The sequence below is a fragment of the Primulina tabacum genome, chromosome 2, assembly GCF_025594145.1.
Source record: "Primulina tabacum isolate GXHZ01 chromosome 2, ASM2559414v2, whole genome shotgun sequence".
Classification (NCBI taxonomy): Eukaryota; Viridiplantae; Streptophyta; class Magnoliopsida; order Lamiales; family Gesneriaceae; genus Primulina; species Primulina tabacum.
Window position 1 is genome coordinate 15,501,978 of NC_134551.1, and position 25,774 is coordinate 15,527,751.

General features: G+C 37.2%; 1 protein-coding gene across 1 annotated transcript; it reads right to left on the minus strand.

Moving 5' to 3' along the window:
• Positions 1 to 8,663: 8,663 nt before the first annotated feature.
• On the minus strand, positions 8,664 to 9,704 carry LOC142537536 (uncharacterized). Its single transcript, XM_075643046.1, has 2 exons — positions 9,505 to 9,704; positions 8,664 to 8,973 (listed from the first exon to the last, which is right to left on the minus strand). Exons 1-2 carry the CDS (start codon positions 9,702 to 9,704, stop codon positions 8,664 to 8,666), a joined length of 510 nt encoding a protein of 169 aa, XP_075499161.1.
• Between the last annotated feature and the right edge of the window lie 16,070 nt (positions 9,705 to 25,774).

The following is a 25,774-nucleotide window of genomic DNA, read 5'->3' on the forward strand; positions in this document are numbered from 1 at the left end:
ATGGCTAACCTCTATGCCTGTATTTATAGATGACAAACCAGGTACCAAAGATCGAGGTAATCATGACTACAGTAAAGAATGTGAAGCGTTCTGTATCAAGCTATTGACGGTTCATTTACCAAGAATTATCATTCAATAATTGCATTAATTTAGGGGGAACTTTATTCTGATTATACTTGACTTTGTGTCAGATGCAGAAGGCGATTTGTCTTCTTGATAAAACAAGGCATTCTTTATCTTGCAGTAGAAGCTATCATAAGACGACAAACTCCCTTCTGAATTTCTTTTATCATTTATCAGTTATATATATTATTCAGTTGACATTGAGTTATTTGCAGAAAAATAAAGAAACACCAAGTACTTCAACTGAAATTTTATTAAGGAACCATTTCAGTACATTAAACGATGAAGAAGTGAAAAGTCTCAAGTCAACCGAAACGTCTTCTGATTTACCAGACTAAGCTTTTCTTACTCAAACTACTTTTTTTATTCAATGAAAGCAGTAGATAAACAATGTCAAAATTTTCTTTAACCAGAAGCTTTACATTGAGTTTATCTACTTCATTTGTTGATATCAGCAGCTTGAAGTACTTTTCTTGTTGCAAAGTACTTCAGTAAGAAAATGATGGTCTTCTTCGAAAAGATTCCAGCAAGCTTGGGTCTTGTAAGACTCTGGCAAGCATGGGTCTTGTCAGCATTAATGTATTGGAAAAAGATGTCTTCAAACATCTGCTTACTAGAGACTGAAAATTGTCTTTGGAATTCCTCTGCTGATTCTGACTCTGGAGAAGACTCCGAGATATCATTTGCACCTATCATGTGTATTGGTTTGATAAAAGAACTCTTGAATGAATTAGTCTCTAAACTTGCAGGCACTTATATAGAGTCTCAGGAAGCTGAAGAGACGGCAATTTGGTTACACGAATACCAAGATTCATCCCTCTTGTCCTCAGATATCACATCTCAGCATTTATTGGTTGCATTTATCGAGGGGGAACAGTCTTTTAGTCAGACTAAGATTTTCATATCTTTTTCCGAAAATAGATAGAATGTCTGTCCTTTTGATAAAACAACAAGTCTACTGGTTTTATCAAAGTGCTCAATTATTTCAGTACTTTAAAACTTCCAGTAGACGTTATCATAAAACGACAACTTCTCTTCTGATTATTTCAAAAGTAACCGCTTGGACAGCCCGCTCTTATCACTAAATTTCAAAATTTGAAATCATTAGTCTATCTGACACGCTCTAAATATTTTTAAAAAAAATAATAACTCAACCATAAACATATTGACACGTGTCCTTGTGTTTACAATGACGGCTGTAAATTTTCTTTTAATATTAACTGCCTTTGTTTCTTCTATTCATTTTTACGTTTCCAGAACCTTATTTTCTAACTACTGCTTTCTTTTGAAATCGTGATTACTCAATCTCTTTGAAGTTACTTTCTTTAAAGGAAACAAATGGCCGGAGGTTACACCCTGAATGCTTACCAGGTTGACTTCTCCTCTGTCCTTACCATCAAGGATGAGAATCTTCTGAAGATGTTTCAAGCCCTAGAAAAATCAGGACTCCGAAAATTCTTGGAAGCACCTGCTACGATATACAAAACTGCTCTTTTGGATTTCTATGCTAGGGCAACTATTCAAGAAGGAAAGATCATTCACTCTCAAGGAGACGCATCCATCTCCATTGATGCAGCACTATTGGGATCAACCTTCTTCCTCCCATGTTCAGGTACTTCTGAACTCTTCGATATTTCTAAGCAAGAGATGTCTACTGCTCTCAGCACCTTCTCAGCTTCTGGAGAAGAATTGTCTCCATCTTGCTTCAAGAAGCTTCTCAAAATAGAGTATCAAGTGCTTGCTGACATTGTGGCAAAGGCCTTATTGGTCAAAGCTGGCACATTTGAAAAGCTGACTAAGGAGAAAGTCCAAGTGATGGTTGCCATCACTTCAGAAATTAAAATGGATTGGAGTCATTTCTTGTTTCGAATGATGAAAGACATGATTTCAAGGAAAATCACTGGATTTGCTGTTCAGATCAGCACAATGCTAAAAGATGCTGGTTTTGCCCTCACTTCTGAATCGGACGCATCATATGTCACTATGATAGACGCTACCAACGTGCTTGCTCTTCGACCTAAGCCAACTGTGGCTGAGTTTATTTCTATAAAAAGGAAGAAGGCGATGCTCAAACTAAGGCTGTGGCAATTCAGAAGAAAGATAAAAGAAAGAGAGTGGTCATCTCTACTGATTCTGACAAAATAGTATCCTATGAGTCTGCTGCTCCTACCAAACCCTCTCAGCCACCCACTCCCCTCAAAAAAAAAGGTCGAACTGTTCTTCGGATCAAGAAGACAGCAGCAATCTCTGAATTGGAAACTGTTCCTTTGAGGCAAGTGTTCCCAAAAGATGTTCCCTCTGCTCGACCAACTGTCTCTGCCTCTACACCAACCAGTACTGTTGTTATTCCAACAACATCTACTTCGTCAACTTTTAGACCTGTGTCTGGAATTGTCTTTCGAGAATCTACTGTAGGGTCTTCTGCATTTCGACCAGTGCCGACTATACCTGTTTCAAAAAAAGGAAAAGAGAAACTTGTGGAACAACCAAATTTTCGAACTAACCAATCATCTGTCTCGACTGGTGTTGATCTTCATCTCGAAGAAATCGAAAATTTTGCAAATGAGGAAATGGAGTTCTTTGATGAATGGCACAAGGTCAGGGTATTTCATCCCCTCACCTTTTTCAAAACAAAGGGTTCGTTTGGACGACTAGTAAGGCATGAGTTAAAAGTCTTTGATCTTGCAAAGACAGAGAATGTGATTGAAGCGATGCGCCGTCGGAGCTTCATTATTGAGCAGATTAAACGAAACAAACTGGACTCAATCTTAAAGACTCTTCAGTCCAATTTTGATGCATTAATCCCAACTGCTGCTCACGATCAAGAAGTGATCCTTGTACTGACAGAACGTCTGAGAATGATGGATGAGCAACTCAGTGCTCAAGAACAAAAGTTTGGAGAGACTGAACCGTATTCAATAGGCCTTATTCCGGATCTTGCTCAGATTCAGTCAGTTGACGAACAATCTATAGCTATTCCAGAAGCTATAATCTCCAGTACTCCTGCATTTTCCAAAGTGCCTATTCCGTCCTCTTCACTTGTATCTGTTCGTGAATTGGCTTCAGTAGAGGAAGTCATTCAATCTATCACTCGGGACTCCCCTGAGGTATCGGTTACTGTTCCAGCTGATGATTCTGGCCACTCAACCGTCCAACCAGCAGAACCAACTCTGGAAGAATCGCATGCTGACCAGTCTCCTTCCGTGCCGAATTTGGCGATTTTCTCTACTGAACATCAAGAGGAGATGGTCCTGATTTTGAATGATTCGATTCAACCCAATCAACAATTGAATGCCATGCCAGTAGTTCAACCAGCAGAAAGCACACTTCCTACACCTTATACTGTTTTTGAAACTGCTGCTGTTGAACCTGTGGCTGCTGAACAATCTGCAGGTCAGGAAGGCCTCACTACTGCATTATCTACTGCTCTCGTTTCCACTTTTTCTGCTCAAGCAGAAGCTCAACCCTCTACTGCATTGGCATTATCCACAATTGCCCGAACTGCTCGTGATGATCAAATTGAAGAAGTGAAGCGTCGTATGCGTGAAAGAACTCCGTCACCAGAACCATTCGATATCGAACATGAGATAAATATTTTACAGAATAATCTCAACAATCTCTGCGATGTAGTTCGGAAGCTATCTCATGACCATGTTGCAGAAGTCAGTGGTTCTAAGTTCTTTCAAGACCGCATTACAAGGGAAATCTTCAACACGGTAGAATCTGTGAAAAGGATGCATGATGAAACCATTGCCTTCAGACAAACGATTTCCAAAGGATACGATACCTTAGTGCTTGGTCAGAATGATATGTTGCAACGTCTCACTGATCATGATGCACTTATCCGTTCGTTCTCTAACACCATGGAATCTTTGGATGCCAAGATTGAGTCCCAATCTCAATCTCTCACTACTCTTCATGACCGAGTTTCTACTCAGGCTCCTTATCTGGAAATAGTCACAAATGGACTTCAAAACTTGTCTGGACGCATGGATGACTTAATTGCTCGGGTCATTGCCAATGATGCCAAAAAGGGGGAAGAAGAACGAAGAGAAAGAGTTCTAAAAGAAGAAGAACAAAGGAGAAACAGAGATAACGCAGAATCCTCAATCAGACAAAGAGACCAAGATGACCAGAATGAAGAAATCATTTACAGGGATATTGAAACCAATAATTAAAATTCGTGTTAAAACTCTTACTGCTTTCTTATATTTATGTTTTGCATTTATCTTATCTTTATTATCGTTTTAACATTATCTAGGTTTTGGCATCACCGCAAAGGGGAAAATTGTTAGATCTAAATTTATTGTGGCGATGAAAATCAAAACCAGTAGATCACTTGTTAAAACAGCAGATAACTAAAAAGCAGAATCAGTAGCGGAGAAAGCAGAAGAAGTACCTAAACGGATATAGAATCAGAAGCAGAAGAAAGGAGTTTATTAGACTCGACATCTTAATGTTATCAGCTTTAAATGTTACCGTTACCTTTTTCTGGTACAAGTATTAATTGCAGCATTAATCACTGTACAAAGTCATTTAATTCACTTTGCCGATTTTAGTATAAAACAGGACTGATTGTTTTATAGCTTTTCTGCAGGAACCTATTTCGGTAATAAAGCTGATTATATCAGAAGTCAGAAGACAGTTTCTGATTAAAGACGTTGAACTCAGTCACCTATATATATGGAACAAACCCATATAGAAGATAGCGGAAAACATCTCTCAAAATCAATCTGTATTTCACAAACCGAGAAAACCACGAATCCTTGATATCTTCGAGTTCAAAATAAAGAAAAGTAGCACACGCTTCATAGCAGATATCTGATCTATTGAGATCATTCTGTGCTACTGTTTCTTACACTCTTCACAATTATTCACTGCACTCATATTTTATCAAGAAGATTTGTAATCTGAAAAGAGTCTTTTCAGAACTTTGTTTTATCGTATTTTCACTGTGTTGAGTAACTAAGAGTTTCAGTAGGAAAAGGGTAAGTCCTGCTGAAGTGGGTGTGTTCAAGAGTTGTACTGTAAAATCCAAAGTCTTTTAGTGATACCTTCTGGAAACAGAAGAAGGGGAGACGTAGAAGACTTTATCTTCGAACTTCCATAAACAACTGCTGTTTACTGATATTACTATTTCCATTCACTCCATCAGATTGTTTCCGCACTTAATATTGTAATCTGTTGGAAGTATTCACGACAGGATAAGCTGCTATCTCTAACAGGATTTTAGCACCTTCTTTATCCAAGAAAGAAAAGAAGAAATTGGAGAAGAGTTCATTCACTCCCCCCCCCAAACTCTTCCATGATCCCCAACACATGCTAATATGATTATTTTCAATGGTTATGGATGTTTATGAAATTTTATATGTTAAAGTACGATTTTTAAATGTCCATGATTTTATATGGGCATTTAAAAGACATGTTGCATGGTTGGTTTCAAAAAATAACGATATTATTATGCATGTTTTTATTAAGTGATGGAAATACGACATATTGAAGGACGTGAAGGGATTGTGACTAAATACATGATATGTTGGAAATATCGTGAGGGTTATGGTCCTAGTGGAAGCCCGACGATCGTGTTTCCTTGGATACGGATACGAATACAAATACAAATACGAATATGTTGGTCAATGGTTCAAACTGGTCAGCGGTTGAACTGGTCAGCGGTTCAAACTTGTCAGCGGTTGAAAACTGGTCAGCGGTTGAACTGGCCAGCGGTTGAAAACTGGTCAGTGGTTCAAATTGGTCAGCAGCTTAACTGGTGTGCTGTGCAGAACTAGTATTTTCATCGTCATTTATCAGCATCATAAGCTTCGATTCAGACTTTGAGTTCTGAACATGATTTGTAGATCATCATCTTATCTTTTCAATGCATACTGAACCGTTTCTTTCCAATAATTGAGATGAAGATATGACTAAAATACCACACCTGCTCATATCCAACTGATTGCTGTTTTCGTGCAATCAGTTTGATCATTCAGCATCCGGTTTGACCTAGATACCATTCGATTTTTCCCAACTGACCTGAAATATGACTTGTTCCAAATTGAGTTTTCTGATCAGTTCATCCAGCTAAGAGATATCATCAAAATATCGAAGCTCGCCAGAAATTCATTTTGGCTAAATTCAGTTTCAGTTTGCTTCTTCTGTTTGCAACTTCACACGTGAGTAAATATGTTAGAAATACAATAACAAGTTTTGTTAACATCAAAATCAAGATTGCGAACATGAAATGTTCCAACAATAACAAATAATACGTTATAAAAATCATGCACTTAAACATAATTGTACTTAAAATAACTTGGGCATAAATAAATAAATATGACGTGACTTTCATACATAAAATACATCATAAAACATGCCCGTGCTAACATAACTTAAACTTAAACATTTTGCGTAGAGTTTCTGTTCATTGAAATGTGGCACCATAACATAATTCATTTGATCAAACTAAACCACAGCACTGGACCGACAGGGAAAACCACAACCCTTGGACTGGATGTCCGCTCTCTAACATAGCATGAATCCTCCGAAGAGAATGATGAGAGTTCCACTGACACATTCTCCGACTTCCAAACCCATAAACATAATTTGTCCACAGGACAACTTACGTAGCTCAAAATATTATTCCTTTACACGTCATAGTTACTTACAAACGATGAGAACCTCATTGGATCACCCCCGGACACGCTGCCACGACATCTAAAGTAAAAAAACCAAAAGAGCCCATACACTTGCATATTACCCGTACGACTCCCGAATTAAATAAAACGACTTACGACTTACCAAATGACTTGGGACTCAACGCACACATAGAAAACATGCTAGCCCATGACTTAGATCTATGAACCACCCATGGACCATGGCCGAACCACCAGCCCAAGTCATTCAACCCACAGTTCGAACACAAGGAAACCCGTTCGCACACATGTACTCCAACTTATCCAAACCCATCATGCACCCGGACCAGACCCAAACTGACTACACCAGTCTCACCCCAGGACCCTAAGACACTGTCCAGACCCTAGCCACGAGCCCTAGCCCATCCCCTACCCTGAACCAATGGACCAAACACAAATAGCTCCCTCATGGTCGCATGCAGGCAGCCTGCGTCTCCTACGGCTTCATGCTCGACCAGGCGACCTCCTACTCTTTAAGGACTGCTAAATGACATCTACACACATCCTAAAACATGTATCCACACAGCAACAGCCCGGATGATCAACGCGAAGCCTGCAACCAAAAACTTGAAGAAAACGAGAAGAACATGCACAAAATTTTCACAGATTGAGCGGCTTTACAATAAAAATCATATCTCCCTCGTTTCGTATTAAAAAATTACTAATTTGCTATATAATAGAAGGTAATACATAGTGCTACAAATCATATGCTGAAAACATTTCAAGAAAACAAACCTATAAATCGCAAAAATCAAAATAATAGAGGATGATGGGTTTTGTGACATAGAATTTTCACAGGTTGCGCAGTTTTACGATAAAAATCAAATCGCCCTCGTTTCTTATACGAAATTACGAATTTACTATCGAATCGAAGATAACACAAGTACTAAAAATCATATGTTGAAAATGTTTCCAGCAAAACAACTTATAAATCGTAGAAATTGAAATAATAGAGGATGACGGATTCTGGTGACAAAAAATTTTCAGAAATCATTTATATCATAACCAATCAAAATTTGCACATATAACCAATGTTTTTCATGCGTGTTTTACATCAAATACACATATATGACATGATCGATGTGTCAAGAAAGGTTTAGAACATGTCTTTTCGTCTGAACGCTCGAATAAACGAATACCGGAGCGAGGGTACGTGGAGGATGAACGGAGGATGATTTCTTGACGTTTTTCTTTACAAAAACTCACCAAAATCTTTAGAATATTTCTAAGAAGAGTGCTCAAGAGGCTACAGCTCTAGGGAGGCACAAGCCTAGCTTTTTAGGTTAGTTTTAGTGTGTGAAAAAGTGTGAGTACACATGTGTGCGTGAGTTTTTGTGTTTTTCTTCGTTTTTTTAACTTTTAATTATATTAAATAAATGTATAAGCTACTAATTATTCATAATTAAGCACACAAAATTTATAAAATAATAAATCATAAGTTAAAGAATTAACTCCTAATTTTCGAAAATTGCAAATAAAATTCTTAATATATTTTAGTTCATCTAATAAATTAAATTAGACCTTAAAATTCTATATTTCATTAATAATTAAAAATAAATAATTTTTTAACTTAAAAATAAAATATGACATTTAATTTTTATCACCTTAATCGTCTCTGGTCTCCGCCAAACATCGAATATTCACCTGAAAGACTCAAACTCAAGAAAATATTTAATTTTTCATAAACAAGAGCATATAAAAACATAAAAATAATATACATATCTTACATGCATCATTTAAATCATTTTAAATTATTTAGATAAGTTAACAAACTTAATCATATATGGGGTTTACGTGTACTGGTTTTTAGACAATACAATTTCTCCCCCCCTTAACAAAATTTTATCCTCGAAATTAAGGCATACCAAACAGTTCTGGATAGCGAGTCCTAATCTCATCTTCTGCCTCCCAAGTAGCTTCATCATCGGAATGGTTCAACCACTTCACCCTTACCAACTTGGTAACTTTGTTCCATAATCTCTTCTCCTGCTTGTCTAGGATCTGAATAGGTCTTTCCTTGTATGAAGGGTTCGGAAAAAGTTGTAACGGTTCAAATTTCAATACATGTGATAGATTTGCCATGTGCTTCCTCAGCATAGAAACATGGAACACATTGTGTACTCCAGCCAGATTCGGTGGTAGAGCCACACGATGAGCCAGTTTTCTGTCAAGGATTTCAAATGATCCTATGAATCTCGGACTCAATTTGCCTCTCTTTCCAAATCTCATAACACCCTTAATAGGTGCTATCTTCACAAACACGTGATCCCCTATGGCAAATTCTAGATCCCTTCTTCTCTTATCAGCATAACTCTTCTGACGACTCTGAGCAGTCTTCATCTTGTCTCGGATTTTGACCACTAAATCTACAGTCTGCTAAATAATCTCTGCACCAAGTTCTGATCTCTCGCCTATTTCGTCCAAATGAATAGACGATCTACATGTTCTTCCATACAATGCTTCATAAGGAGCCATACCTATAGATGACTGGAAACTATTGTTATAGGCGAACCCCACTAGTGGTAGCTTCGATTCCCAACTCCCATGGAAATCGATCATACAAGCATGCAGTAAATCATCGAAAATCTAAATTACCCTCTCAGACTGTCCATCTGTTTGAGGATGGAAACCTGTGCTGAAAAGCAATTTCGTCCTCATAGAAGAATGCAAACTCTTCCAAAAGGACGATGTAAACCTTGGGTCTCTGTCAGACACAATCGAAATGGGAATTCCATTCAATCTGACTATCTCCTTAATATAAAGATCTTCATACTGTGTCATGGAGAAATTCGTCTTTACTGGCAAGAAGTGTGTTGACTTAGTAATATGGTCAATTATAACCCAAATGGCATTAGCTCCTTTGACTGATATCGGCAACCCAACTACAAAGTCCATGGTCATATTCTCCCACTTCCACTAAGGAATAGGAAGTGTTTTGAGCATCCCTGCTGGCCTCTGATGCTCTACTTTCACCTATTTTCAAGTGACGCACTCAGATACAAAACGTCGAATGTCTCGCTTCATGCCTGACCACCAATAAAGCATCTGAAAATCCTTATACATCTTGGTACTCCCTGGTTGGATGGAATACGGAGCTGTATGTACCTCTGACAGGATATCCTCTCTAATCCAATCATTACTAGGTACCCACGTTTGTCCTCTGTATCTAACAATACCATCGACCATTGTATAGAGTACATTGCCCCTAGCTTATCTCTCAGTCTCCATTTCTGCAACTGCTCAGCTGAAGATTGACCACTACGGATACGGTCTAGAAAAGAAGGATGAACTGTCAAGTTAGATAACTTAGGAGCTCTGCTCCTAGAATAAATTTCTAGATCAAACCTCTGAATCACTGTCTGAAGAAGTCTCTGTACTGACAATTGTGCTATGACTGGTACTTTTCTGCTCAAGACATCTGCAACAACATTAGTTTTCCCTGGATGGTAGCTAATGTCACAATCCTAACCAACGTCTCTGGCGCGTGTTCAACTTCTTCTGCATGAAGAAATACTTGAGACTCGTGTGATTGGTAAATATCTTACAATTCTCGCCGTATAATTAATGTCTTCATATCTTCAAAGCAAATACGATGGCGGCTAACTCAAGATCATGAGTCGAATAATTCTTCTCATGCACCTTCAACTATCTGGAGGCATAAGCTATTACCCGATCATGATGCATCAGAACGGCGACTAAACCGAGCTTGGAAGCATCGGTATACAACACAAAGCTACCTTGCCCTGATGGCATGGATAAAACTGGCAATGTAATAAGAGCTTGCTTCAAGGTATCGAAGCTCTTCTGACAATCCTCACTCCAAGCGAACTTGGCATTCTTCTTAGTCAAAAAAGTAAGTGGCACTATAATCGAAGAGAAACCCTGAATGAATTTCTTGTAATAACATTCCAAGCCTACAAAACTGCGAATCTCAGTCGTACTCTTGGGTACAATTCATTCCTTCACTGTTGCCACTTTAGATAGATAAACCTCAATGCCCCTGCTAGAAATAATGTGTGACACCCTGTCTTGAAACTAGACCTCAAGGAATGCCACATTCCCTAATAATACCTCATAAGAGAATTCTGTCTCTTTAAAAGTATCACAGGCAGTAATAAAAACTATTAAAAAACTTTATTAGCGGAAGCGAAACATACAAGTACTAGTAAATTACGATAAAGTTTTACATGTCCAAACTAACATAGATAGTAAGAGTAATAATGACGTAAACATTTTAGACAAACTGACTCATAGACTAAATGACTTATTATGCCTTCCAGCAATTTATTCCAGACAACAACTGGCGGATCATACATCGACATTTCTTTCTTTATCCAAATCCTGGTTACCTAGCTCTGGAAATTACAATAGATAAAGAAAAATAGAGAGGTTAAGTCTTTAATGACTTAGTGAGAATTAAATAAAGGTAAATATGATACTCAAATTTGAAAGAATGATACAATAGACAAAAAGATCAACATCCGGTTATATGAGTACACCAAAATAATGGTTAGTAAAGAATAACGAGCCAAGTCAACTAATATACCAGGACCAAAGTCACGTTGTTCAATGGACTCAATCTCCAGACCAATGTCCGTTGTCCAGAGCTCTGTTTTGGTCAATCACCTTATCATTCACTCATTCATTCTTTTATTTGATGATTAACCAAAACTTCATTCAGTGGAAGCTTGATAAGAATCACATCTAGTATGATGATATAACAATGAGAATGTTACATTGAAGCATTAACTCATTTCGGAAAGGTAGTGCCGGCATGAATAATTAGTTAGTAAGATAGAAAAGGACATTCAGGATGGGGCATATTTCATATGCATCAACGCGATTCAAAGATACAAAATTTATGTACAGGCGTAAGAAATCAATAATCCGTAGTGAATATCTTTAAAGAATATAATATATCATATCATAATTTCCAGGCCAAATGCCAAAGGCTATATAAGAAGAACGATAAAGAATTTTCTCACCTTGAGACTTACTATAGATGAGAGTGAGAGTTCCAAGTTCAAGTCAATCCTATTGATCAATGTGATTATCATTAGTATAGTAAACATTTTTTGATATAGATTATCCCTAAATTTTTACCAAAATAAAGAATATAACTTTATAAACTTTATTTATTGACTAAAAGTTCAAAAAAAGTTTATTTTATTTATTTATTTAATATTTCTTTGTCAAAATTATTTTCTAATAGTCAAAACTATCTTTAAAATTTACAATAATTAATATTTGACTCCAAAAATTATAATATTTCCTATAACAACTCTTATTATAATATTAACTGGAAAAAAATTCAAAATAGGTAAAATTTGAAATTATTTTTCATTAATCGATACATATTACATTTAATATATAACTCACAAAAATCATAATAAATTACTTGTGAGTCGAAAAATTATAAAACTTCATTGCTACTTCCAATGATATATTTTTCAAGTATTGAAGGCTATGAACATTTATACAAAGGTTTATATGATCATATAGATAGTATATCATATCCGAAAATCATAGTATTTTCCTTTAAAAATTCACTGTAAATACAATACTCATCCAAAATTTACGAAACTTGTACAGTAGCCTGGAATCATACAGAGCATGCTTCGGAAAGTAATTTTTTCATTTTTCGCAGGCGCGTATGTAACAGCGCCGGTTCGGACGGCGCGTTGCCGGCTTCTAGCCACCACGCGCGGCAACTCTTTTTCCAGCAAACGTAATATACGATTTCCTAAAACTCTTATGTTATAGGTTTTCTGAAATTCCCAGCCGAAACGTGCCAGAAAAGGAAAAACTAGTAAAAATGACACCCCGACTTCAGCTGCCGGAAAACACTATTTCTGAGGCCGATTCTGGGAAACCAAAGACATGAATGTGAATTATAACATACAATGAACAACTTTTGTCTTTAAACTAAGGTGAAATACGGTCATAAAAGGTACAGAAATTGGGTGTGAAAACTGTACCTGAAAAGTGAGTTTTCCGGCACTATTCCCTTCCCGGACAGTAGCGATTTATGAATTTTAACGAAAAATCGGCTGATGATTTTTCGACACCTCCTTTTGTGGTATATTTCTGGGTAAGTTGAGAGTGTTTTGGAATTTTTATAGAATATTTGGAAGGGTTTTGGGTATATAAAGATATTTTTGGCCCCTTTTCTCTACTTTTTGAGCTATAAACTATCACCACTCCACCCTATACTAGACCCACTCCTTAAACTCGAAAATTCAGGCTGAGAACTCTTGACATTTCTGAAGTGAATGGTGCATTTTATAGGCAATGATCAAGCCTTATCTCCAATCTATGATGAACAAATCTCGACCGGTTGGGCAAGAAGGGAGGTGGTGTGTTGGTTAAGCAACTATGATGATGGTATGTAGATATGTATACATGTATGAATGTGTATACATAATATATTAGTTATTTCATTTTATTTTATATATAAAAATTATTATTAATATATAATAATTAAATATATACCTACTTATGGGGTTTACAATCTCCCCACCTTCAAGGAATCTGGTCTCCAGATTCGAATAGCTCTGGGTATTGTTGCCTAATATCCTCTTCTTTCTCCCAAGTTGCTTCCTCAATTTTTTGGTTCCTCCAGAGTACTTTGACGAGTTGAACTTGTTTATTGCGATGTTCTTTAATTCTCTGGTCTAGTATCCGAACAGGTTGTTCTTCGTATGTCAAATCTCGTTCTAGGGTTAAATGTGCAGGGTCCTCTATGGGTGTTGAGTCAGTGAAGAATTTTCTTGATTGGGATACATGAAACACGTTATGTATTCCAGATAGTGTCTTAGGTAGCTGGAGTTGGTAGGCTGTAGGTCCTATTCTTTTCAGAATTTCAAATGGACCTACGAATCGAGGTTGTAACTTTCCTTTTTTCCCTGCCCTTCGGATTCCTTTCCTGGGAGATATTTTGAGTAGTACTTGATCTCCCACAGCAAATACTAAGTCCTTTCTTCTTTTGTCAGCAAAGCTCTTTTGTCGACTTTGAGCTGATTGTATCCTTTGTTTGATGACTTGTACTTTATCAATTGCCTCTTGTATAATATCTGGTGCTATGGAACGAGTTTTCCCATCTTTGGTGCACCGCCATTCTTCAAGATCCCAGTTCAGATGGGAACGACATTTTCGTCCATATAAAGCTTCATAAGGAGCCATTTGAATTGTAGCCTGGTAGCTAATATTATATGCAAATTTTATAAGGGGTAGATTATTTCCCCAGCTGTCTCCAAAATCTAAAATACAGGTGCGGAGCATATCTTCCAATGTCTGGATAGTTATTTCAGATTGTTCGTCTGTCTCAGGGTGAGATGATGTGCTGAAATTCAACTTTGTCCCAAGGCATTCCTGAAGGTTCTTCCACAATCTGGAGGTAAATTTTGGATCTCGGTCTGAAACAATTGTTGAGGGTATCCCATGCAAACGAATGATTTCTTTTTGGTATAGACCAGCTAGTTTTTCCACTCCATACTTACTACTCACTGGAATGAAGTGAGCGGATTTTGTTAAACGGTCCACCACAACCCAGATACTATCAAAGCCTCCTTTCATAAGAGGTAACCCTAACACAAAATCCATGGTTACATGATCCCATTTCCACCTAGGAATGGGGAGCGGTTATAAAAGCCCTGATGGTCTTTGATGTTCTGCCTTCACCATTTGACATGTAAGGCATTTCCTTACGAAATCTGCAACATCTCGTTTCATGCCTTTCCACCAAAAGTTTTGTTTTAAGTCTTGGTACATTTTGGCTCCTCCAGGATGGTTGGTGAATCGAGATCTATGAGCTTCTTCCAAAACTTCCTCTTTTAATGAGACGGGTACATAAATCTATTTACGATAGCAAAATATATCCCGAGGGTTGGTGGTGAAATCAAAATCTAGCCCTCCGTTGGTCTCTTTTAGCTTAATTACATCGGGATCAATATCCTGACTTTGCTTGATTCTGGAGTTGAATTCTGTTTCGACTCTCAGTCCTGCTAGATGACCACGTGAAAGTATGTGTGACAAACTTGACTTGGTTAGTTCCTCTTCCTCTAAGATGGGCTATACTGGCTCTACTCAAAGCATCTGCCACCATGTTGGCCTTCCCTGGATGGTATAGTATAGAGCAATCATAATCTTCTAGGAATTCCATCCACCGACGTTGCCTCATATTCAACTCCTTTTGAGTAAATAAATACTTCAAACTCTTGTGGTCAGTGTAAATGTCAAAGGTCGCACCGTATAAATAATGCCGCCATTTTGCTAGGGCAAATACTATTGCATCCAAATCCAAATCATGAGTCGGATAGTTATTCTCATGAATCTTTAACTTCCTTGAAGCATAGGCAACGACCTTCCCATTTTGCATCAATACACAGCCCAATCCTTCTTTGGATGGCATCAGTGTAAACCGTGAACCCTTCTGTTCCTTCTGGTAGGGTTAAGATTGGGGCGCTAGTAAGCATCTTTTTTAGTATCTGAAAGCTTTCTTCACACCTTTGGTTCCATTGGAACATATTATCTTTGCGAGTAAGTTGGGTTAGTGGAGCTGAAATTTTTGCAAAGTCTTGGATGAATCTTCGATAATATCCTGCTAGGCCAAGAAAGCTTCGAACTTCAGTTACATTGCATGGTTGCTTCCACTGCATTATTGCATCTATCTTAGTAGGATCTACTTCAAGACCATTCCTGGAAATTATATGGCCCAAGAATGTCACTTTATCCAACCAGAACTCACATTTGCTGAGCTTAGCATACAATTGATTTTCCTTTAGTGTTTGGAGAACTGTCCTAAGATGATGTGCATGCTCTTCCTTGCTTTTGGAGTAAACAAGGATTTCTTCAATGAAAATGACTACAAATTTTTCTAAATAGGGCTGAAAGACTCGATGCATCAGATCCATGAAAGTAGCTGGCACATTTGTCAATCCGAACGGCATCACTAAAAATTCGTAGTGACAATACCGAGTGTTAAAAGCAGTCTTGGGTATATCCTCTTGTCGGATCCGCAGCTGGTAGTATCCTTGCCTTAGGTCCAACTTCGAATAAACTTTGGATCCTTGAAGAGCATCGAACATTTCGTCAATACGCGGTAGTGGATACTTGTTCTTTATATTGACATTATTTAGATCTCGATAATCGATGCATAGTCTTAAGGTGCCATCTTTCTTTTTCACAAATAACACCGGGGCTCCCCAAGGTGATGAGCTGGGTTGTATGTATTTTCTGTCAACAAGCTCTTGTAATTGGATCTTTAATTCTTTTAATTCTACAGGTGCCATTCGGTATGGGGTCTTGGACTTGGGCATAGCTCCGGGTGATAGCTCGATGGAGAACTCAACCTCTCTTTGCGGAGGCAAGGAATTTATTTCTTCCAAAAAAACCTCGGGAAAGTTTTGAACAACAGAGATTTCAGATATCTTAAGTTGATCGTGTGGCTTATTGATTAGATAAGCTAGAAATCCCTTCCCTTCTATTTTAATGATAGCCTGATCTTCTTTGGCAACTTTTGGTGTTACGGGAAGAGACTCCACCGTGTGGTTTCCAAATTTCGTGTTTCCCAAATTTTAGAGTTTTATTTTTTTGGAATAACAATCTAATTGAGCTTGGTGTCTAAACAACCAGTCCATCCCTAAAATGACATCGTAACCTTGTATAGGGAGCTCAATTAAATCAGCCATATATGTTTCCCCATCAATTTCTAGAGGACAGTCTTTGTAAAGAACTTCACTAAGTAACTTATCTCCCATTGGTGAACTAACTTCCAGGATGCATGATAGCTTTACAGATGGTGTCTCTAGATGTTGAACAAAAATACTAGAAACAAAGGAGTGTGTCGCTCCAGGATAAAATAAAACTTTTCCAGTTTTTGAAAGCAGAAGAATTGTACCTTCAACTACAGCAGTGGGATCGATATCGTCTTATTTCCTGTGAGTGCAAAAACTCTGGCTAGAATCTTCCGTTTTTTAGCAGTTGGAGCTGGTAAAGGCCGAGATTTTTGTGGACATTCTTGAATACGGTGTTGATCACTTCCACAAACCAAGCATTTCTCATTCTTTCTCCAGCATTTGTCTTCGTTGTGATTAGCTAACCCACAGTATCCGCACCTTTGCTTGTTAGTTCCTTCTCGAAAATTTTGTTTTGATTGTCCTTCTTTCTTGCTATGTTGAATCTCGTTTCCATATCTCCTCTTCTTTTGGTTATTTTCGGGGAAATTGGGTTTACGAGATCTTTTTTCTTCTTTTCTCTCTTAAGGAGTGTTTTGATTTCTGATTCCACTTGTAGATCCTGGTTGACTGCGATATTATAATCGGTTACTTCAAAGGATAGCGTTGACCAGCGGATCTCTAGTTTTAACCCTTCTACGAACTTTCTCGTCTTCCTTGGTTCGTCTTCCATGAATTGAGGGGCCTAGTGGATTAAGCGGTGAAACTCAGCCTCATACTGAGCTACTGTCATAGATCCTTGAACCAAGTCCATAAACTCCCTTTCTCGAGCGTTTCGTACAACTTGGGTGATATATTTTCCTTTGAATTCTTTTGTGAAGTTCTCCCATGTTCTGGGGGTATTGTTTCGGTTCCACTGATGATCTGTGACTCTCCACCAATTGTATGCAGCATCCTCGAATTGGTAGGTAGATAGATTTATTTTTTGTTCATCAGAGAAGCTATGAACGGAAAATATCTTTTTGATCTTGGTCATCCAAGACTCAGCTTGGGTTGCATCTGAGGTCCCTTGGAACCTTGGAGGATTGAATCGAAGAAAACGTTCAAAGGTCCGATTGCCCGTATCCTGGTTCCTTGGTGGATTCTGGCAATACTGAAAGAATTTTTGCATCATTTCGAGTATATGGCAAGGATTAGGTTCTTCTTGTGGTATGCGCTCCTCTCTACGTTGATGATTTTGCTCTTCTTGGCTGGCTCCTTGCTTGGTTGCTTCCATTCGAAGATGCCATGAAGTTGCTATAGTGGGAATTTTCTTTCATAAAAAAAAATTTGTGCAATAACAGTTTAAGCTAATCAATAACACATACCATGATATAATTATCATACCACAAAAGCAGTCATCATTTATAGAGAAAAATCGATAACTACTAGAGAATTTATTATCCAGTCAGAAAAGTTATCACATCAAATAATTTACTAGACCTACTAATACGAGATATCGTTAATTGATAAAAAAACAAAAGATGATGATTTTTTTTTAAACATTTCTAGGTAACCTATCCTAGCCTGATGCGGCTCTGATACCACCTCTGTGACACCCTGTCTTGAAACTAGACCTCAAGGAATGTCACATTCCCTAATAATACCTCATAAGAGAATTCTGTCTCTTTAGAAGTATCACAGGCAGTAATAAAAACTATTAAAGAACTTTATTAGTGAAAGCGAAACGTACAAGTAATAGTAAATTACGATAAAGTTTTACATGTCCTAACAAACATAGACAGTAAGAGTGATAATGACGTAAACATTTCAGACAAACTGAATCATAGACTAAATGACTTATTATGCCTTCCAGCAATTTATTCCAGACAACAACTGGCGGATCATACATCGACATTTCTTTCTTTATCCAAATCCTGGTTACCTGGCTCTGGAAATTACAATAGATAAAGAAAAATAGAGAGAATAAGTCTTTAATGACTTAGTGAGAATTAAATAAAGGTAAATATGATACTCAAATTTGAAAGAATGATACAATAGACAAAAGGATCAACATCCGGTTTTATGAGTACACCAAAATAATGCTTAGTAAAGAATAACGAGCCAAGTCAACTAATATACCCGGACCAAAGTCACGTTGTTCAATGGACTCAATCTCCATACCAATGTCCGTTGCCCAGGGCTCTGTTTTGGTCAATCACCTTATCATTCAGTCATTCATTCATTTATTTGATGATTAACCAAACTTCATTCAGTGGAAGCTTGATAAGAATCACATCTAGTATGATGATATTACAATGAGAATGTTACATTAAAGCATTAACTCATTTCGGAAAGGTAGTGCCAGCATGAATAAGGAGTTAGTAAGATAGAAAAGGACATTCAGGATGGGGCATATTTCATATGCATCAACGCGATTCAAAGATACAAAATTTATGCACAGGCGTAAGAAATCAATAATCCGTAATGAATATCTTTAAAGAATATAATATATCATATCATAATTTGCATGCCAAATGCCAAAAGATATATAAGAAGAACGGTAAAGAATTTCCTCACCTTGAGACTTATTATAGATGAGAGTGAGAGTTCCAAGTTCAAGTCAATCCTATTGACCAATTTGATTATCATTAGTATAGTAAATATTTTTTGATATAGATTATCCCTAAATTTTTACCAAAATAAAGAATATAACTTTATAAACTTTATTTATTGACTAAAAGTTCAAAAAAAATTTATTTTATTTATTTATTTAATATTTCTTTGTCAAAATTATTTTCTAATAGTCAAAACTATCTTTAAAATTTACAAAAATTAATATTTGACTCAAAAATTTACAATATTTCCTATAACAACTCTTATTATAATATTAACTGAAAAAAATTCAAAATAGGTAATATTTGAAATTATTTTATCATTAATCGATATATAAAAGATTTAATATATAACTCACAAAAATCATAATAAATTATTTGTGAGTCAAAAAATTATAAAACTTCATAACTACTTTCAATGATATATTTTTCAAGTATTGAAGGCTATGAACATTTATACAAATGTTTATATGATCATATAGATAGTATATCATATCTGAAAATCATAGTATTTTCCTTTAAAAATTCACAGTAAATACAATACTCATCCAAAATTTATGAAACTTGTACAGTAGCCTGGAATCATACAGAGCATGCTTCGGAAAGTAATTTTTTCATTTTTTGCAGGCGCGCCGGTTCGGACGGCGCGTGACCGGCTTCTAGCCACCACGCGCGGCCACTCTTTTTCCAGCAAACGTAATATACGATTTCCTAAAACTCTTATGTTATAGGTTTTCTGAAATTCCCGGCCGAAACGTGCCAGAAAAGGAAAAACTAGTAAAAATGAACACCCCGACTTCAGCTGCCGGAAAACACTATTTCCGAGGCCGATTCTGGGAAACCAAAGACATGAATGTGAATTATGACATACAATGAACAACTTTTGTCTTTAAACTAAGGTGAAATACGGTCATAAAAGGTATGGAAATTGTGAGTGAAAACAGTACCTGAAAAATGAGATTTCTGGCACTATTCCCTTCCCGGACAGTAGCGATTTATGAATTTTAACGAAAAATCGGCTGATGATTTTTCGACACCTCCTTTTGTGGTATATTTCTGGGTAAGTTGAGAGTGTTTTGGAATTTTTATAGAATATTTGGAAGGGTTTTGGGTATATAAAGATATTTTTGGCCTCTTTTCTCTACTTTTGAGCTATAAACTCTCACCACTCCACCCTATACTAGACCCACTCCTTAAACTCAAAAATTCAGGCTGAGAACTCTTGAAATTCCTGAAGTGAAGGGTGCATTTTATAAGCAATGATCAAGCCTTATCTCCAATCTATGATGAACAAATCTCGATCACCGGTTGGGCAAGAAGGGAGGTGGTGTGTTGGTTAAGCAACTATGATGATGGTATGTAGGTATGTATGCATTTATGAATGTGTATACATAATATATTAGTTATTTCATTTTATTTTATTTATAAAAATTATTAGTAATATATAATAATTAAATATATACCTAATTTTGGGGTATTACATAATGTGACCCAAGAATACTATTTTCTCCAGCCAAAATTCACACTTACTGAACTTTGCATAAAACTTATGGCTTTGCAAGACTTGCAAGACAGTACGCAAGTGCTGACTATGCTTCTCCTGATTCTTCGAGTAAATAATAATGTCAACTATGAACACTATGACGAACTGATCAAAGTAAGGCTGAAATACGCAGTTCATGAGATCCATGAAGATTTTTGGGGCATTTTTTCATCCGAATGACATCACCAGGAACTCAATCGTAAGTGCCAGAGCAAGTTCTGAAGGCTGTCTTGTGCACATCTGCGTCTTTTACTTTCAATTGATGATACCCAGAATGTTGATCTATCTTGGAGAACACACTCACTCCCTGCAATTGATCGAATAATTCATCGATCCTCAGCTATGGGTATTTGTTCTTTACCATTACTCTGTTTAACTCATGGTAATCAATATAAAGCCTCATGCTTCCGTATTTCTTCTTTACGAAGAGCACTGGTGCACCCCATGGTGAGAAACTAGGGCAAATGAATTCTTTGTTTAGCAGATCCTGAATCTGCTGCTTGAGTTCTAACATCTCTGCTGGTGCTAATCGATACGATGCTTTGGATATTGGCACAGTACCTGCCATAAGATCAATAGAAAACTCCATCTCTCTCTCTGGTGGAATACCGGCAACTTTGTCAGGAAACACGTCAGGAAAGCCCCTGACAACTGGGACGTCCGATATCGAGTAACTGGATGTATCAGGGGCTGAAATAATACTTGCCAAGAATGCCCGACAACCCTTATGCATAAGATTCCTCACTTGATTGCAGGATATCATTCGAGGTAGATTTCTGCATCTATCTGGCTCTCTTCCTAATGGTCTAACTAAAACCAACCTCCTCTGAAAGTCAATCAACACCATGTTCTTCACCAACCAATCCATTCCTAGAATAATATCAAACTCTGCAATGACAAAACAATAAGATTGGCACAGATTGTATGGCCCTGTAGCTCGAGATCCATGCCTCTGATCATACTAGAGCTGAAAATTCTTCCCTAGATGGGACCGTCACAGAGTAATTCACATCGAGTCTAACGGACTTAACACCTAGAAAATTAACATAGGTGTCTGAAATAAACGAGTGAGTATCCCGGAATCTAACAAAGCCTTCATGGCTACTTCGGAAAAAAAAAAAATCCTTCCTGAGACAATAGCAGCATAATTAACCTCAACAATTCTCATAAAATTAAACTTAATCGGATGCACAGGCTGACACCATTATCCTAAGAATTTCCAATAAGAATTTCGAAAATATACCATACCAATATACCCCAAAAACAAACTAAGCAATATATTTCCAAAAAATAATAAGGTGCTGAATTACTTAAATACCGTTGAGTAAAGTTTTGTCTGGGTTTGCCTCCTCGGCATACATAGCAAAGACTCTGTCCAGAGTTGGCTGCTTCCATTGCGGGCAATTTTTCAGCATATGACCCGCTGCTCACAGTTGAAGCACTTGCCAGAACCATATAAGCAAGGTCCTTCGTGTTTGCGATTACACTTTGGGCACACTGGGTATTCTGCAGGCTTCTGGGTAGCCTTCTTTTGAGGTTTCTATCCTTTGCCCTTGGATGTCCCCTGAAATGGATTCTTGTTTTGCTGTTGTGAGTGGTGCTGAGGGCCTGATATGACATCTTGCCCTGCCTGTCGTTCTCAATATCTTTCTTGTTCTGCTGAGTAGCTAAGGCTCTAGGCACGGCCACATCATAAGTAGTAGGATCAGCCACACAGACATCACGGCGCAAGATCGGCCATAAACCATCAAGGTAATTTCTCATCTTCTCTCTTGCATCATTAGCTATAAGGGGTACAAAGTGACACCCCTATTCAAACTTCCTCACAAACTCCGCCACACTGCAGTCTCCATGTCTCAAAGTCATGAACTCTCTAGTCAGTCAAGAGCGAACCTCATCAGTTAAGTACTTGGAGTAGAACCCTTCCTTGAAGCCCTCCCAATTAAGGGTCAAAAGGTTCATTGCAACTGAATCATTCTCCCACCAAAGCCTAGAATCTCCTGAAAGAATATAGGTAGCACATCTGTCCCTGTCAGCATCCCCCAAAGCCATAAAGGCAAAGATCACCTCAATGGATTTGATCCAACCCTCTGCTACCATCGGATTTGTAGTCCCTGAAAACTCCTTACGGTCCATCTTGCGAAAGCGTTCATACACCGCTTCCGGTCTAGTCCTCTCGTCCACACCAGCATTGTACCCGGTGAACTGCGCGAAGAATTGAGCCATACCAGCAAGCATATGCGCCTGAAGCTCAGGTGGTGTAAGTCGAGGCGCAATCCTCTCCTCGTCCTCACGATCTTCACGATTAATACCACATCTGGGAGGCATAATGTTCTACAATACAATCCAACCCAACATGCATGACAATATTATTCTAATAACATAATATACGTAAATCAAAACTTAAACATGCATATACAAAAAATCATATATTGATGCGTACTACATTTTAAAATCGTAAAACTTACAAACATGAGGTGTGACTTCCTGAGCTTCTCGCAACCCTTTACAAGAGCACCGCTATGATACCAACTGATAAGAAACCATACTTTCTTGTACTACTTAATATATGCGAAAATAAAAAATTTTCTTACTTAATAAATACTTGCTAAATAAATAAACTTAAATTTTCGAAACATTTAAAAAAATATGTCTTAAATATTTTAAATGCGTAAAAATTAATTAAAGACAATGCAATAAAAATATTAATCCGGAATCATCCAGAAAACATTTAAGAGTCTAAAAATAAATTTATTTCCAACAATCTAAAAATAATCAGAGCATTTTAATATTTTATCATGCATAAAAAAAACATTTCATAAACTAAGCGGCCCTCGGGTTTTGCACTGCACACAGTCCGAGCCTGCTCACTGGTCATCGTCTCCAGCTTCTTCATCAGCATCTTTTGCACCAATCAAGTATAGTGAGTATAATGAATCTACATGTATAAACTGTGAATAACAAATAAAACGTAACAAAAATCATGCAATTAAACATAATTGTACTTAAAATAATTTGGGCATGAATAAATATGACGTGACTTTCATGCATAAAATATCTTCATAAAAAACATGCTCGTGCTAACATTACTTAAATTTAAACATTTTTCCTAGAGTTTATGTTCATTGAAATGAGACAGCATAACATAATTCATTTGAACGAACTAAACCACAATAATCGAATGGTAGGGATCACCACAGCCATTGGACTGGATGTCCGCTCCCTAACATAGCATGAATCCTCCGAAAAGGTTTGAGAGGTCCCCAGACACATTCTCCGGCTTCCAAACCCATAAACATAATTTGGCCATATGACAACTTACATAGCTCCGAAATATTATTCCTTTATACGTCATACTTACTTACAAATTCCGAGAACCTCGTTGGATCGCCCTAGGACACGCTGCCATGACATCTAAAATAAAAAACAAAAACAGCCCCTAGACTTGCATATTTCCCGTACGACTCCAGAATTAAATAAAACGACTTACCACTTACCAAACGACTCGGGACTCAACGCACACTTAGACAACATGCTAGTTCACGACTCAGACCCATGAACCACCCCTAGACCATGGCCGAACCTCCAGCCCATGTCATGCAACCCACGGTTCAAACACAAGGAAATAAGGAAACCCATTAACCCACATGCACTCCAACTTATCCAAACCCAGAGTGCCCCCAGACAAGACCAGAACCGACTAAACAAAGCTTACCCTAGGACCCTAAGACACTGTCAAGACCATAGCCATGAGCCCTAGCCCAGTCCCTACCCTTAACCTACAGACCAAACACAAACAGCTCCCTCATGGTCACATGCAGGAAGCCTGCGTCTCCCACGGTTCCATGCTCGACCAGGCGAACTCATACTCTTCAAGGACTGCTAAATGACATCTGAACACATCCTAATACATGTCCCTAGACAGCGGAAATAGCTCGGACTATTCACATGAAGCCTGGAACCAAAAACTTGAAGAAAACAAGAAGAACATGCACAGAATTTTCACAGGTTGAGCGGTTTTACGATAAAAATTATATCTCCCTCATATTCTTATTGGAAAACTACGAGTTTGATTTTGAATTGAAGGTAAAATAAATTGTTACAAATCATATGTTGAAAACGTTTCCAGAAAACCAACCTATAAATCGCAGAAATCGAAATAAGAGAGGATAATATGTTTTGTGACACAGAATTCTCACAGGTTGTGCGGTTTTACGATAAAAATCATATCGTCCTTGTTTCTTATCAGAAAATTATGAATTTACTATTTAATCGAAGATAACACAAGTACTATAAATCATATGTTGAAAACGTTTCAAGAAAACCAATCTATACATCGCAGAAATCGAAATAACAAAGGATGACGGATTTTGGTGACACAAAATTTTCAGAAATCGTTTAAATCATAACCCATCAAACTTTTCAGATATAACCAACATTTTTCATGCATGTTTTACATCAAATACACATATATGACATGATCGTTGCATCAAGAAAGGTTTAGAACATGCCTATGCGTCTAAATGCTCGAATAAACGAATACCGGCACGAGGGTACGTGGAAGATGAACTGAAGACGATTCCTCGACTTTTTGCTTGACAAAAACTCACCAAAATCTCTATAATATTGCTAGGATGAGTGCTCAAGAGGCTACTTGCTCAAGGGAGTCACAGCCCCAAATTTTTAGGTTAGTTTTAGTGTGTGCAAAAGTGGGAGTATATGTATCTGCGTGTTTTTCTCTTTTTTTTTTTCTTTTTTCTTTTTTTAAACTTTTAATTAAATTAAATAAATGGCTAAACCACTGATTTGGATAAATAATTAATCCCACAAAATTTATAAAATAATAAACCAAAAGTTAAAGAAATAACTCCTAATTTTGGAATATTGCAAATAAAATGCTTAAAATATTTTAATTCATCTAATAAATTAAATTTGATCTTAAAATACTATATTCCATAAATAATTAAAAAAATAATTTCTTAACTTAAAATAAAATATAACATTTAATATTTATCGCCTTAATCATCTCCGGTTTCCTATCAAACTTTGCAGATATAACCAACGTTATTCATGCATGTTTTACATCAAATACACATATATGACATGATCGTTCAATCAAGAAAGGTTTAGAACATTCCTATGCGTCTAAATGCT